At 44.7% G+C, this 17,134-nt stretch overlaps 1 protein-coding gene across 5 annotated transcripts in view; it reads left to right on the top strand.

Moving 5' to 3' along the window:
* MTA1 (metastasis associated 1) overlaps nucleotides 1-17,134 on the top strand; it is a 3,368,231-nt gene that overhangs the window by 1,186,633 nt on the left and 2,164,464 nt on the right. For all 5 annotated transcript variants that reach the window (XM_044074165.1, XM_044074166.1, XM_044074164.1 and 2 more), the window contains exon 8: nucleotides 8,099-8,198. In XM_044074165.1, the coding sequence (XP_043930100.1) occupies nucleotides 8,099-8,198 (100 nt within the window). The remainder of the gene's footprint in view (nucleotides 1-8,098; nucleotides 8,199-17,134) is intronic.

Raw genomic sequence — 17,134 nt, 5'->3', positions numbered from 1 at the left:
CTGCCAACTTCAGAGATTCTGCACAAGAACTTGTCACAAACAAGCATGGAAAGTGGATGCCTTGTCATTCAGCTGGAACAACCTTACAGTATATGCCTTTCCTCCACTGCCTCTACTCCCAAAGGTACTTCTAAAGGTCAGACAAGAGAAGCCACAAATGATACTAATTGCCCCAGATTGGCCACGCCAACACTGGTACCCAATCCTAAGGAGCTTGTCTCAAGGGCCAGCCTGGACATTGCCTCAAATTCCTCATTTGCTGACCCAACAAAACAATCTGATCCTGCACAGCCAACTCAGAACCCTAAATCTTGCTGCATGGCGGATAGTATGACCATTCAGTTTACACCTCTCTCTAAAGTGTTTATGGATGTTATTTTGGAGGCCAGGAGGCCCAGCACCAGGAAATCTTATGCAGAAAAATGGAAGAGATTCTGTGCTTGGAACCAGGTGCAAGGAATTGACATGCTTGTACCAGATATTCCTCAGATTTTACAATATCTAACTGAGATTCTGGACAAAGGCCTATCCTTCTCATCGATTAAGATCCATGCCTCTGCCATTTCAGTTCATTACAATACAGAACCACCAATTTTTTCACATCCATTGCTTAGGCAGCTCCTCAGGGGGGCAAAAAACATAAGCCCTCTAAGGAGAGCACCATTACCTGCATGGGATCTCAATTTTGTCTTGGAAAAACTCACACTGCCTCCTTTTGAGCTAGCCAAAACAGCTGATATTAAATTCTTATGGAAAACAGCTCTGCTCCTAGCTATAACTTCAGCAAGAAGAGTCTGAGTTACAGGCATTAATGGCTGTGGAACCTTTTATTATCTTCCATCCGGACAGGGTTTCTTTAAGGACAAACCCAACTTTTATGCCTAAGGTAGTGTCCAGTGTGGCTCTTAACCAAAACATTCACTTGCCTACTTTTTATCCAAACCCACAGAATAAAGGGGAGAGACTTCTGCATTCTTTGGACATACACAGCTATGCTTCAACTTGGACAAAACTAAAGTTTTCAGAAAGACTGAGCAGCTTTTAGCGGCATATGCTGCAGGATCACACGGGAAGGCTATCTCAAAGCAGACTATTTCAAAATGGATAGGACACTGCATTCGTTTCTGCTATTCACAACATGGCAAATCAGTGCCTAAGGGCATTAGACCACATTCGACCAGGGCAGCAGCCACCTCAGCAGCCTTCCTCAGAGGAGTACCAACCAAGGATATTTTGGAGGCTGCAACTTGGACTTCCGTGCACACCTTTACCAAGCACTACCACTTACCTCTTGACTAAATCCAGAGCAGGCTTTGTCACTACAGTTCTGCAGGTCTTTATAGCCACTCCTAATGCTATTTAGACCCAGCCACCCTACCTCAGCTTTGGGATTCAACCCAAGTGTAATGACTGCAACAGTGAAACACGATGAGCATAGTACAGTTGTGTACCTACCATAAATGTAGATGTTCGAGTGTATTCACTGTTGCAGTTCAGGTTACCCACCCACCATTCCCCCTTCTTTGCTGGGACTTCTCTGTAATTCTCTTATCCTATACGACCTATGTGGTGTATTTGCGTATAGATGATGGTTTTGTGTATGTTACTGCATGCTTTTATTAGTAAATTTTTTATAGCATACCCTTTTGGGGCACCTGACATCTGGGGCTAGGAAAACTGAAGAAATTGGCGTTGGCTGCATCATTTATACCCCTGTCGCTCTGACGTCAGGGAAGAGGCGACAGCAACCGACGCGGGACCAGGACTTTGGAATTCAGGCGGACTGCGGGTAGCCTGCCAGCAGGATAACCCAAGTTATCTGCAATATCTGTAATGACTGCAACAGTGAATACACTCTAACATCTACATTTTAGGTAGGTACACAACTGTATTTTCTCTGCTCTGCCCTTTGGCTTAATTACTGCTCCCAGGGTTTTCACCAGTACTGCTCCCAGGGTTTTCACCAATTGCCTGGCCCCTGTCATTGCCTTCTGTAGGCCAGAAAACATTCAGATTTACCCCTATCTGGATGACACTCTCATCCAGGAAGACAGCAGGGAAGAGCTCCTGCAAAACCTCAACTTTGTCCAAACCCCCTCTACCTCTCTGAAATTTACCATCAACTAGGAAAAATCCCATTTCCAGCCCCCCAGACAGATCACCTTCTTGGGAGCGCTCCTGGACACATCCACCCACAGAGCCTTCATCTCTCCAGGAAAAACAAAGTTTTCTGCCCCAGTATGTCATCCAATTGGCTCACAGAACACACCTCACTGCAAGGAAGTTCCTTCATGCTATGGGGTACATGGCATCCTGCTGGTGCCCTTGTACACATGAGAAAACTGCAATGGTACCTAAAAAAAACTATGGTGCCCAACACTGTCTCTGGAGTTACATCTGCTTCTGATTCCCTGATTAAGGGAGGAACTCTTATGGTGGGCAGACGTCTGTACCTTGATCAAGAGCCTACCTTTTCTAATTCTTCCCCATGGCAAGACCATCACCATGGATGCTCCAGACACAGCCAGGGGGCACACTTAGGAGGCATGTACTCCCAAGGCACCTGGGAACTCGGGGACCTAGGCCTACACGTCAACCTGAAGGAAATGATGTCACTACTCAGGGCTGTCACAACCTTCAAGAGCCACTTGAAACCAGGTGTGCTCCTCATCAAAAGAGACAATACCACAGTCATGCGGTACATCCACAAGCAGGGAGGAACACACTCCTACCCGCTTTGTCTAGCCATGTTTCTCTGGAAGACTGCCTCAATGATGGGCCTTCATCTGATAGCCCAGTACATCCCAGGGAAGCAGAACACCCTAGCAGACCACCTCACAGAAGTGCCCTGGATCCCCACGAATGGCAGCTTAGGAGGGAGACCTTCCTCTGCATCACCAAAATTTGGGAGAACAGACAGCTTAGACCAGTTCTACACCAGGGAGCTCCACCCAGAAGCCTGGAAGGTGGATGCTGTCTCCTACCACTGGGGCTACCTGTTTGTGTACCCCCCTTGCCAATGATCCCAAGGGTATTGCTGAAGATCAGGGAGGAAGGGGCCAAGGGCTATACTCCTTGCTCCAAATTGGCCCAGGCGACATTGGTACCCCTTGCAACCCAGTCTGACCAAGGAACCACCCTTGCAACTCAGTCTGACCAAGGAACCACCCAGTAACCTGCCTCTCACAGAAGGACTTCTAACCCAAGAAAAAGGGTCAGTACTGCATCCCAATCTGCAAACTTTCAACCTCTCTGCATGGCTTATACCCCAAAGGTGGATACCAGCCCACTGTTGAGCAAGCAGGTCCTGGACATAATTAAGGAGACCAGGAGGCCCAGCACCAGGAAATCCTACTCTGCAAAATGGAAAAGATTCAATGCCTGGTGCCAAACTAAAGGTACAAGCAGCTCCCTTGCATCTCTCTCTGATTCTAGACTACCTGGCGGAGCTAGTGCAAAAAGGATCATCGTACTCTTCCATCAAAATTTATGCCTCCGTTATATCTGCCCATTCCCATACAGAGCAACCTTTGTTCTCCCACCCCCTGCTAAAAGCAATTCTTTAGAGGGGTATCTTGCATCAGGCCACCTAGGAAGCCACCAACCCCTTCCTGGGACCCTGAGCTATGTCTTGGAAAAATTGACCTTACCTCCCTTTGAACCAGCTGCCTCAGCAGAGCTAAAACGCCTCTCTTTGAAGACTGCCTTCCTGCTGGCCGTAACCTCAGCTAGAAGGGTTTCCGAGCTGCAGGCTCTCGTGGCCATTGACCCCTTCATTATCTTCCATGCAAACAGGGTCTCTCTTAGAACTATCCCCTCTTTTATGCCTAAGTTGGTATCTGATGTAACATTGAATCAGGCTATCCATCTCCCCACCTTCTTTCCTAATCCTCAGCATAGGTGGAAAGAATCCTTCATTCACTGGGTGTACACAGATAGTTTAGATACTATCTGGATAGAACCAAGTCTCACAGAAAGACTGACCAGCTTCACCCCAGGGGCAGAGGGGAAACCTATTTCCAAGCAGGTCATATCTAAATGGATATCCAACTGTATCCAATTATGTTACCACTTCCATGGAAAATTCCTCCCAAGCCTGTCTGAAGCCATTCCACTAGGGCAGCAACTACTTCCACTACCTTCCTCTGGGCCATACCTACCAAGGAAATCCTAGAAGCTGCTACTTGGACTTCCATCCGCACCTTCAGAAAACACTACCAGTTACCTCTTTTCTCCAAAACCCAGGCAGGCTTTTCCTCTGCACTCCTGCAGGCCATGCTAGGTCTTGCTTAAAGCAATGCAAGCCTGTTCTTTTATTCCTTCCCTTCTACCTTCCACCCTACCTTCAGCTTTGGGAATCTTCCCACAAGTGATGACTGCAACAGTGAAACATGAAGAACATAGTACAGTTGTGTACACTTACCATAAATGTAGATGTTAGTGTATTCACTGTTGCAGTCCTGTTTTCCCTCCCTCCCTCTATCCCCCTCTCTATTTCTCTCTTTTTCCCTTCACACCAATCTATACCTATGGGCATTCCCCAGGTTGGCCTTCCTCAGGCCTTCTGGGCAGGGCTCCTATAGGTTGGGGCAAGAAAAACTGATGTAATGGTGTCGGCTGCATTGCTTTATACCACTGATGATCTGACATCAGTCTCTGACAACCTACAGCCGACGCAGGAGGGACAATCTTTACTGTGGTATTCTGGCTGGCCGAAGGCTACACAGCAGGGATAACCTACAACTGATGACTGCAACAGTAAATACACTCTAACATCTACATTTATTGTAAGTGTACACAACTGTACTTTAATAGATAGTTAACTAAGCATGAAATCCATGAGATTTTTGAGGATGACAGCCCAGTTTACAGTTTGCACCAGAGCATTAACTGGTTAAGTGACTTGCTCAGATTTGCATAGCAGGCAAATGGAGACTGAAGGAAATCAAATCCCGAACCACAGAAAGCTGCTTATTAACAGCTCATAGTCTTAATCTTCTGAACCAATTGTCACATCTAATGATTCTCTGGAAGAGGGCATATTATTTTTTTACAACTATAAGACACTGTAGAGGACAGAGCCAGATCATTAAGTGGAACCATAGGTAGGGTAAATGGACCAGGCCTACCTGAGCCATACCAAGATCCCGTTACTTGTCTGTCTGTCTCTAATTGCTATGAAACACTGATCAAAGCTGTTTTTTTCTTTAATCAAAATTTTGATCATTGTAAAAGTTATAACTTTTATTTCATGTTTTACTGCAAAAATAATGTCAGCCATTTGCTAAACAAAACACTTTCACATTGAAAATAAGCTCAGTATGAGTGACAGTAAACTAGTCCTTCCTTGAAGCTCACATTCGTTGAAAAAACTATGAGAGACATGCTGGGATTCATAGCCAATAGTTGCTATATGAAGGATGCATAAATTCAAAAGACACATGAGCAATGTATTTGCTAACATTGTATGAATGCTCACTGAATGCAATTGTCCCTTTTCAAAAGCAGCCCAGGAGCACTGTTTGGTGAAGTTACTTTGTTAATTCGTTTGAGCCTGGGACTCAGACCCTGTTCTAGAGGAAGCACCTAATTAACAGCACATATATTTTGCTCATAGCCGTACTCATCTGCTAAGAACATAACAAACTGTTGTAGCCCAGACATAGAACATTTCATATCCATGTGCCTGAAAAAACAAGCTAAATTAAAATGTTAATAGTTAAAATGTTAGCGTTAATGTCAGAATCAATTCTATGCAGTTTGCTCACAGCCAAAAAAAATACTAGTCAATAAAACAAGGAAACCAAGAATCAAACCCAGAAGTATTGCTTATATGATGATATTGCTACAATTATTTATTTTCTTTACTTCATGATTACTCTGGGATGCAGGAACCAACTATTTATAAACGTATGCACACAAACATGATCATCAATTACAGTCACCTTTATGACTGCATCTGCATACACTTCAGATGTTTTGACCTAGACGTGTGCTTAACCTTGTTGCTGTGAGAACCACACAGTGCAACCCTTTGCACCCACTATGTCCATCCAACATCTTAGCTCAAGAGTCAGAGACAAACACAATCAGGACCAGATTTTAAGTATTGGCCTTGTATACTTATAAAGTTGCTGAAATCTCAATGCATTAGCAAGCATTTTCTGAAGGATACAAAGTCTGAAGTCCACATGCCTGTCCATTGTTTTGTGACCACAATTCACAACATATTGTCAGGAAGTCACAAATTTTATAAGGAACAAACCAAGATACTTTTCAGTTTCTTTGCTCTGAAATTCAGGGCAAAGACAAAATTAGGGGGGGGGGGGGGGGGGCAGTTTTAAATATTTATTTTACGAATATTTGTTAACCAGTTTGGCCACTGGACAAAGTTCTGTCTGGTTAAGTCACTTGCTCAAATTCTGGCAGTAGCAATGGAGCTGGATAGATATAAACCCTGTATTTTGACGACATGAGACAGTTTAATATCTCATAGCCGTAAGTGTCAGACATGTTGGGATATTGGTTAAGGTATTTACCTTGCAGACTCAGGCTGTAGGGTTTGATTCTCACATGGGGTAATTGGCTAGGCTTAAAATGGCCGACAAGGGCACTTAGCCTAGTACTAATCTATGAACCTTTGAAATGTATTTAGCTTTGGTAATCTATGCATAGAGCTAAGGCTACTGCAGCAGTAATCAATATAATGAAAATAAGAGTTGTATAAGTAAACTTCCCATAACAGTAAATGTTCGAATGGTCACTGCTGTAGTACCCTCTCCCACCCTCACTCCATCCTTCTTGTTTTTTTTTTTTTTGGTGTGTTGTTTTTACCAGAATGTAGAAAAGCTCTTAAGGGCTTGGTACCCAAACTTGTCTTTTAGTCATCTCAGCTCTAGTTGCCTGACAGTTTGAACTTGCGGAAAGTGCCCTGAAACTTTGGAAGCTGGACAGCTGTTTTGCCCTTGGCAAGATGTAACCTATATAGCTAAGTCTACTGCAGTAGTGATCATTCGAACATATATGGTTATGGTAAGTTTTCTTACACAACTACACTATCTTTGCCACCAACTACCTATAGCTGTCCTTCCTTTGATCACTGTTGTAGTATTCCATACCGTTAGGTTATCACACCATTTGACCTAAGCCCATGGATATAAGTATACATAAATGAACAAAACTTCTCTAATTTTGAGTAACCTTGTGTAATTACTTAAAATTTCTTTAGACATATATGGAATGACTATGAGAGGCCGCTTGTATACACACACACACACACACACACACACACACACACACACACACACACACACACACACACACACACACACACACAAAGACTTTTCTTTTCATGATTACTTATTGATTTGTCAAAAGGTGCTCGGTAGTTGCCAAGACTGAACTACTGAGCTCATCAGTCAGACCTACTTATGTAGGTGGTAAGTGACATGGTGTGCATCCCCAAATGCCCATCTTCCAAAATAGTTGCTGAACAGTTTTCAGTGGAAATGATGTAACCAGCTATATGAATTATCCAGGAGGGTCTTTTCATATAACAAGTGATGTAAGAAATGACCATCATTTCTGTGTAAATAAATTGTAGTTCAAATTATGTCTTAATTTCTCTTTGCTGGCGGTAAAGAAATTATAAGGAAAATGAAACTTAATTTAGGTATAACAATGGACTGATTGCTGAGTAATAAAGTATCTATTGAATGAATAATTCTAATTTTTTGAATGTACAGTTGGACCATACAGGTCACTCCCGAGATAATCTGGTATGTGTTTTTGTGCATTTTGTACCCGTACAGGTTCACATTATTAGTGAACAGACCAGAACTCCTGATATTTATGACAAGTTGCAGATATATTATGAAGATATTGAAGTACTGCTGAGTGAAAACTGAAAAACTATGACTACCTCTTTTAACTGTAAAAAAATCTGGGCAGAGTAAATCTCTTCAGTTAACAGTTATATTGATATGTAGTGATAAGATTATGAAATAGTTATGATAATGCTGAATTTGCATTCTTTGGTGACTGTTTCTAAGTGTTTCACAGAATAGACAAGTATGCTTAGTTCACATTTTCTTCCCAGCTCTGTAGGTACGTTTGCCCGTGCTTTGGACTGCAGTAGTTCTGTTAGGCAGCCCAGTTTACACATGAGTGCTGCTGCAGCTTCCAGGGATATCACACTGGTAAGTACTGTTATGTAGTATGGAGTAAACATTTGTTTTAACATGGCATCTGATATTGTCAATTTTTCATCTTCTCATATGTATGTTCGGATCCGGGTCCTCGGATCTGACTCTGCCATTAGCAAGCTCATGGCAACCAAAAAGCTCTTGGGTACCTCCCCCTTACCCCCAATGCCTCTGTCCCATTACCTCAGATCTCGCTTGCCATTTTGTGAAGATGTGGTCGTTCAATAGCTCTTGGGTCAGGCTGTAATTTATTTTCTTCAGATTCCTTTAAATGTCATATCGTACTAGATTTTGAAAATATATTCCTTTCTGTCCATTTTTTATCTGTTGCTCTGTTCCATTAGTTGATTGCTACTATTTTTATCATGCTTTTACTTCCTCCCCTTTTTTTCTGCCAGTAACTTTGTTTCAGAGGTTCCTTTCTCCCTTTTTACTGTTGAGGTATTTTTCCCTACTATCATTAGTAGGGTTTCCCTTTCCCTTGTTTTATTTTAAACCAAAAAAAAAAAAAAAACACTTCTGTCCTTTTCTGTAGAGTGAAAGGTGTGTGTGCGTGTGCACCTGCGTGCATATGCATTGTGCCTCCTCTTCTCTATTATGACAGAGAAACAAAAGAAACCAGCAGGCTTTAAGAAGTGCACCAAGTGTGGGGATAAGATCCCGTTCAGCACCTCACACTCTTTATGCGTGTACTGTCTTGAGCCTTTGCATTTACAGGAGGACTGTGCCATATGTCACTCCTTCAATAACCAATCTTTAATAGACAGAAGGAATAAGCTCATTTTAAGAAGGTTGTTGCCTTCAGCCTTTCAAGAAGCCGTTTCTGGTGCAACTTCTTCCTCTAAAACTAAATCTGCTCTTTCAAGTTCTGCTTCATCCTTGCCCTCCAAATCCTCGGACAAGGCCAAGAAAAGACGTTCATCGGTGCTGACTGATATTTCAGAGCTGAAATCCAAGAAATCAAAACCTTCCTCCTGTGGGGAGTCTCAGACCCAATCTAGGCTGTCTGCTCCGTCCACTAATTCATTGGATCTGATATGGGGAGTCTCAGACCCGATCTAGGCCGCCTGCTCCATCTACTAATTCATTGGATCTGACTTCTTTGGCTTCGTCCTCATCTGACAAAGATGTTGGGGTGAATCTGACTTTTACCCCTTTAAAGCCGATATTGACCTGGCCAATAACATGGTATTTGTCCATATGACCCAGTACCTTCGAGGGTACCATCCTCTGTTCTGTCAAGGCTTAGATCCCCTTCTGCTGTGTCTTCCCAGTCAACCAGGAGTATTTCATAAAAAGAAGTGGAATGGATAGTGCAGAAGATCTTATGGGCACATGGTTTCACAAGGCTTCATTTGACCTCAGCCCTTTTGGCTCCAGGTCTACCCATATCGTCCAGTCTTCCACTCCCTCTTTCTCCTTCAACTTCAGGGCAAGTTTCGGAGAACACGGATCTGATATGTACCGTACCTTTGAGTTCAGATGCCAGGAGGCCATCTTCCTTAGATCAGACATCACTATGGAGCTTATCGGTCTTTTCAGAGCTGGAGAACTCCCAGGCTGAAGTGAGCTTCTCTGACCTCAAGTCCAGTCAACCTCCAGATCATCAGACCAGTTGATGGTCCGCATGGATTTGGCAAAAGTGAGCTTGGCTCCGGCTTTCCACCCTAGGTGAGCTGTCTTCTGGACTGAGGAGGTCTCTGTCCTGAAAGCATGGTTTATCTGGTTCAGAGACTTCTTCCTTCAAGGAGTGGTCAGCCTTTGGAGTGGGCTATGGCTGGCACTGCACTAGCAAAGTTGCCCCCCCTTTCGGATCTGTTATCCCAGGCAGATACTCAGAGCTCTTCATCCCATCTCACTCCACAGGGACAGCAGGAACTTACACTCCAGGATACCTGTCAAGGTTCCCCTGACTCTCTTGATACCTCTGAAGGCTATTCTACTGAGGAGGTTCCTCGGAAGAGGCTATGCAAGAGGAAGCACCTAGACTCCACTGAAGACACTGACCTCAGTGAAGGTGAGGGTTCCCCATGGTTACCTCCAGAACATGTTTCCTTTTGGGAGAGTCTATAAATTCTCAAGCAGAGGGAGTGACAGGAAGTCCAGCAACCCCTTGCCCGAGCAGTCAGTGTATCTGGTCGCCTTTGGTTCCCGTCCTTCTACTTCCTAGGTGACTCCGCTCACTGATGACTTTATAGACTTAATCTCACGGTGGGCGTGGGAGACCTCCGATTCCATTGAGGCAGTTCCTTGGAGACCAAATAAGATCATAACAGCTCCTCCAGATTAGAGTTTTTGAGGGTTGCAGTAGATGCTATGGTCGTGGTGGCAGCAACCAAGAAAGAACCTTCCGATGAGAGTTATATTATTCATCCTCCTAATAAAGATGGTGGGATGATCTTTTTCTCAGCAACTTTTGCCCTGTGTTTGCTGAATTACTTATCTCATTTTACCAGGTTAGAAAGGGATGTTATCAAGGAGCTCTGATACCCTTCAAGAAGCAGTAGCTGAGGGAGCTAAAGAAAAGGTAGCTTCCCAGTTAGCCACCCACCATTTAATTGCCAAGTCTTCCATTAGGTTTATTGCACATGCTGCCGAAAGAATGAGCAGAGTGGCGGGTTCCAGCATTTCCATGAGGAGGCATGCCTGGATGTACCTTTGTGATTTTGCAGAGCCTTTTAAGTCTTCGTTCTTCAGTGCTCCATTTGACAGCACATCTCTTTTTGGGCCTGGAGTCAAGGATATGCTATCCAGGTGTGAGAAGGATGGTAAAGCCCTTTGTGCCATGGCCATATGTTTTTCGGTTTCTCAGGCACCTTATTCTAAAGTTCAGAGAAGTAACTGCAAAATGTGGTTGAAAAAGACTCAAGGGTCTAAACAAGACACACATGGAGAGTTTTTCCTCAGTGACTGAGGGGGAAACAACAATGGAAGATGTCACCCTTTTGGCAGAAAAGGTCTGCAGAACCAAGGTTCCTGGGAACCATTTTTCGAGAAACCCTTTCAGCGCTCCTGAAAGGAGGCTTTATTGTCCGCTTCTGGAGGCAATCTGGGGATGCCTATCCCTGCACTGGAGAGCCTGGCAGAACATAATTTCTGATGTATGGATGCTGAGGATAATGGCCAGGGGTTACCATATTCCCTTCTCCCAACAACCTCTTCCCATCAGGAAAATCCCAGATGGTTCCACCCAGTCAAAGGGATCAAGCAGTTTCACAGGTTCTGAATCTGTTAGAAAAAAAGAGGAAAATCTTCTGTTCCACTGGAATACAATTCTCCTTTATTGTACAACGTTACAGATGAGCGCTTTCGTCTGCTCAGGGCAGACTTCTTAAGTCTGCCCTGAGCAGACGAAAGCACTCATCTGTAACGTTGTACAATAAAGGAGAATTGTATTCCAGTGGAACAGAAGATTTTTTTCTTGGTGTTTAGCTGCTTGTTTTTTTCTCTGTTAGAAAAAAAGTAATCCAAGAGGCCCCCCCCCCCCCCCCCCAGACCAGAGAAGATTCCGAGCTTACTCAAGGTTATTTTTTAGTCTAAAGAATACAGCGGACTGGAGACCAATTCTGGATTTCAGCAAATTGAGCAAATCAGTCATCGCAACAAGTTCCAAATGGTCACAGTACAGTCCATACTTCCCTTCCTGGAAAAGGACTATTGGATGTGCTCTATAGGTCTTCAGGATGTATGCTACCACATAAAAACAGACAGATGCTCCAGAAGATACCTGCTCTTCCGCCTGGGGGCCAGTCATTACCAGATGTCCTTCTGTTCTCATGTTGCAATATTCTAAACATGAGGGATACTCCAACTGAGGTGAACCGAACATCCGGCCCATGTACAAAGCTTATCCTGGCTGCTGTATGGTGCGGGGGGCATCACACATAGGTACCATAAACCATGGGCCATAAATGTGACGTCCACATGCACAGACCTCATACCTTCTCTGCCGCCAGTGGAACGTCCGCTCATGCATTCTGCTCCACACCAGTGTCTTTTTTTTTTTTTTTTTTTAAGCTGATTCCGTCCATGTCATCTAGGAAGGGAAAATGTAAGTGCTGACTTCAAATTCTGCACAAAGCCACAATCTCTGCCTCTTTTGTTTTGGGCCTACCTACGACTACAAAGCGTGTTCCATTGGCCAGTCGTTCTTCCCGTAAACTCTGCGCAGCCGTCTCGCAGCCCTTAACCTATTTGTACAAAACCAACATTTCAAGCGTCTTGCTTTGGATATGGAAGCAACGCCTGCCATTTTGGTCGAACTGCCTGGAAAGAAGGCCAAGGTAGCTAGGCCAGAAAAAATGCCTGAACCTTCAGATTTGGACATTACACCAGCTGCTGATCTAGGGGCTGAGGTACATTGGTGACTTCGGTAGGTAAAAGGTCAGATGCCCCCTAGTTTCCTCAACCTGCACATCCATGGAGGTAACAGTGACATTGACTGCCGATGTCAGGGGGAACCAGGTTCATCTGAATAGCTTAGGATAGATTCCATATCTGAGGAAATCTCTTCTAATCCTTTGGTGTCCTCAGATCTTAGGACTGTGCCTCCACAACTGTGACCAAAGACCCCCTCTCTAAAAAGAAACAGAAGTCTAAGCATTTGTCTGCTCCTTCAGAAGGTATTCCTGATCGGCAGGCATTTTCTCAATCTATTTTCCTGGCCTTCAGGGCCCTTAGGCCTACTTCATCACAGATCCCTCCTGGTCTGCCAGCTTTGAGTCCCAGGACTGCTTCCTTAGGTCCATTCCACCATGCACAGACTCCTGTAGGAGATTCTTCATCATCGTCTTCAGATGAGTCCCTTTCTTATTCCTCACAACTGGCATCTCCTTTAGGATATTATTCTCCTGAAGAGGATTCTCTAGAAGGTAATTCCCCAGTTGAAGACATCACCTTTGGTGAGACAGTTTCCAAAATGAGGGAATATTTCAAATGGGGTTCCACACAAATGACAGAAGTTCAAAAAATGTATATTATGAATTTTTGTAGATTGAATCCCCCTCTCCCATTCCTCCAGTGATCCCAGCCTACATTGGATGCTTTTGCCTTGGCCTCCAAGGGCCCATACTCTCAGCCACCAGCCCCTAAAAGACCAGACAGGTTCTATAAAGTTCCTGTTAACTTAAAATTCCTCATCAAGCCTCCTATGGCTGGCCCTGCTGTTATTTCAGTATGTCCAGATAATCCAGACAGACTCCCTCCTCTTCCTTGCTCCCTTTGGATAAAGACAGTAAGATGATGGATAGGTTATGTAAGAAAATTTACACATCTTCCACACTGGCCTTCAGAGCCATCAACTACCAAACACATATGGTCAAATATGCCTTGACCTGGTCTCACAAGCTGTGGAACAACTGAATTCTATAACAGTCTCCCACCAAGGCACAGGTGGCTTCCACCCTTTTATTAGCTACACAGGTCACTGGACACACTATAAAATGCAGTTATGATGCTGCAGAAGCATCAGGCAGGTCAACTGACTCAGCCTCAGTACCACGGGCTCAGGCTACAACCATTGCCTGATGATTTTAAAAGCAAAATTTATGGATGCTCCACTGGACAATAACCTTCTCTGGAAAGCAATCAGCAGAACTGTTTAAAAACCTGCAGGACCTTCAACACCATTTTCCTCACCAGTGCCCAAGTTTCATAGAAACTACCCTGCTAAACCCAGATTTGTCAGGAAGGCTTCTGCTCCACCTTCCACCAAACCTAGAAAAGGTGCCAGAAAACCTTCCTCATCCAGACCTGCCTCCTCTCAAACTACTCCGATGGCCCTTTCATGACAGGCCTAATGACTGCCAGACCCTAACACTCCATCTTCCCCTTTCTGCCCGCCTCTCTCGCTGTCTTGTATGGCAACAAATCACCTCGGACAACTGGGGCTTGTCAATAGTGGAAAAAGGATATTTCATGACCTGGAGGGAAAAGCCTCTCCAAAAAAGGTATCCCACATCCCCCAAAGGACCCAAAGTCATCTTATCCCACAAGTAATTCAAGATCTTGTAAGACAAGGTTCTGTTCATTGAGTCCCCCCAGGAGAGGAGGGCCTAGGATTTTACTCTAGACTCTTCCTAGTCCCAAGGAAGGATGGCCCATTGGGACCTGTCTTGGATCTCTCTCTCCTAAATCCTTTCCTCCAGGTGCCCACTGTCTGCATACTCGCCCTCCAAATCCTTCATCTCTTGACCCCCAACTCTTGTCTGGCCATTTTAGACCTGAAGGAAGCATACCTTCACATCCCTCTCCACCCATCTTATCTGAAATTTCTGCATTTTGCTATGCAATCCTTGCACTTTTGGTTTACTGCCTTGCCCTTTGGTTTGTCCACTGCACCAAGGGTATTCACAAAATGTCTAGCTGCTGTGGTAGCTTTTACAGAACAAAAAGTGTTCAGATCTACCCATACATAGACAATCTTCTTATCCAGCCAGATCATCCAAGTACTCTACTAAGGCACCTACAATTCACCATTTCTTTCCTCGAAGGCATAGGTTTCAGAGTCAACCATCTCAAATCTTCACCTACTCCCTCCCAGGAACAGGTGGTGATCTTCGTGTTTCACTGTTGCATTCATCACACTTCGGTTGTCTGCCTGCAGGTAGCCCTCAGTCGTCCCGAATACCAGAGACTTAGTATTTCTGCGTCGGTTGCTGTCGCTACAGGACTGACGTCAGGTCATCAGGGGTATAAAAACAGGCAGCCAACGCCATTACATCAGTCTTTCTTGCCAAGAAGCCCGAAGCAGAAGCAGTTTGCACGTGCCAGTCTGCTGCTACCTGAGTTTTTATTTATGAATTGAATAATCCTGAAGTCTTCTTAAAGCTAAGTACCCTATTGGGGATCCTTTTTTCTTGCTCTAACCGATGTCAGAAAAAGTTAATTGCTTTGCCTGTGGAAAGCAAATACCACACAGAGATTTTCATTCTTACTGCGTCACCTGTTTAGGCCCAGACCACAACGTAACTCACTGTTGGTTTTGTGCTTTGTTCAATGCCCGAACCATTCGTCGTTGGGCTCTCATTGTCACTAAATTCTTTTGTTCTCTATCTCTGTATTCCAAAATGGCTTCAGTAAGCCATACGACTACCGATATTCCAAAAAAAGTAAGGATAAAGGCAGAGACAAGACTGCCCAGGTCCAAAGCTGCCGACGATGCTTCCATTAAGCTAGTCGCCAGTTCACTAGTACTCAGTGAGTTGCTTTCGCAGTCCCTGATGCCCGCTTCAGTGGATTCACAGCCCTCTACTGAGACCCGTTCAGAGTCCGGTGTGCCGCAAGACTCTTCTTCGACTATGGAACCTGCGGATGTCTCTACCTTGGATGGGTCGGGAGCTGCTGAGCAGACACTGGCTTCTGAGGCAGTTCTTCACACTCCCGATGTTCAACTCAAACCGACTACGTTTTTATCTAAAACTTCCGAGATGTTCATCGTGTTACCCTGCTGCAGTCATCACACTTGGGTTATCCTGCCATCAGGCGGTCCCGCAGTCTACCTGAGTTCCAAAGTCTTGGTCCGGCGTCGGTTGCTGTTGCTTCTTCCCTGACGTCAGTGCGCCAGGGGTATATAAGAGGCATCCGACGCCATTTTCTTAAGTCTTTCTTGCCGCGCGGTGCCCGAAGCAGAAGCAGTTCGCAAGTGCCGGTCGGCCGACACCTGAGATTTTCGATTCGAATTTCAGTCCAAAGTCGTCAATAAAGCTAAGTACCCTGTTGGGGAACCTTTTCTTGCCTCAGTCCGATGTCAGAAAAAGTTAACAATTGCATTTCTTTTGGGAAGCAAATACCTCATAAGGACTTCCATTCTTATTGTATTCCTTGCCTAGGCCCAGACCATGACGTCACAGGTTGTCGGTTTTGTGCTAGGTTTAATAAACGAACTATCAAATGCCATTTTGACTTCGCACGACATCAGTTTGGTAGGAAATTTAATTGTATCATGCCGTTGGAGCAGCCGACCAGCATGCATAAAAAATGCAAGGATAAGGACAGGTAGCCTAGGAACAAGCCAGACTCCGAGGCCTCTGCTGGGCCTGTCGCCGGTTCTCCGGTTTTCAGTGAGGCGCCTACGCAGCCCCTGACTACCACAGAATTGGAACCCCAGACAGCTGCGGATTCTCAGATGGAGTGTACTAGGCTGACACAGCCATCTTTATTAGGCCCTTCCGACACCGGAGCAGGAGACGACCCTGGTGCAGTGGAAACACCTTCGGTTGCAGAAGGTGTCTTCAGACCACCGACTACACTCACCATTAAATCTTATGCTAAGCTTAAAAGTCCTTTAAAACCAGTAAAGACTGTACATCAGTCTACAGTTCAAGGCCCCATGCCTAAGAAACAGATGCTTAAGATGGCTGAAGATTTGATTACCCTAATCAGGGGTTCCCGTCCCCCTCCAGATAAAAGACCAAGACAAGAGAAGGATTATGCTTCCTCTAACCAGGTTTCAATTTCCTCAGATTCTTCTGAGGAACAGAATTACACTTTTCCCCCTAATGAAGACTCTGATGCTGAAGACTCTATTCCCTCAGCATCTCCCCGTGAAGACTTCTCCTTTGCGGAAACTTTACATACCATGAGGGAACATTTCCACTGGGAAGGCCAGGACTACTCTGATTCTAAGAAAAGGCTCAGAGAGTTCCTTTTACTACCCCAGCACAGACCACTTGCTATCCCTCCAGTTTTAGATATTGTGGATGATGATTACTTGGAGTCTAATCTAAATCCAGACTCTTTACCTCCTGCTCCAGCCAAACCAGACAGATACTACAGAGTACCTGACTCACACAAATTCCTTTATAAAAGCCCTGTGGCTGACCCAGAAACAATTTCCCAGGATCCCAAGGGAGCTAAAGCTTCTATGGCTAAAAATCCTGTGCCCCCTGAAAGGGATTCCAGAGCCCTAGATAGATGGGGAAAGAAAATAT

Source organism: Protopterus annectens, chromosome 6.part0 (genome assembly GCF_019279795.1).
Source record: "Protopterus annectens isolate FY-2018-M chromosome 6.part0, PAN1.0, whole genome shotgun sequence".
In the NCBI taxonomy this organism is placed as follows: Eukaryota; Metazoa; Chordata; order Ceratodontiformes; family Protopteridae; genus Protopterus; species Protopterus annectens.
Note: the sequence above shows the minus strand (reverse complement) of the source record. Positions and strands in the feature narration are given on the sequence as shown.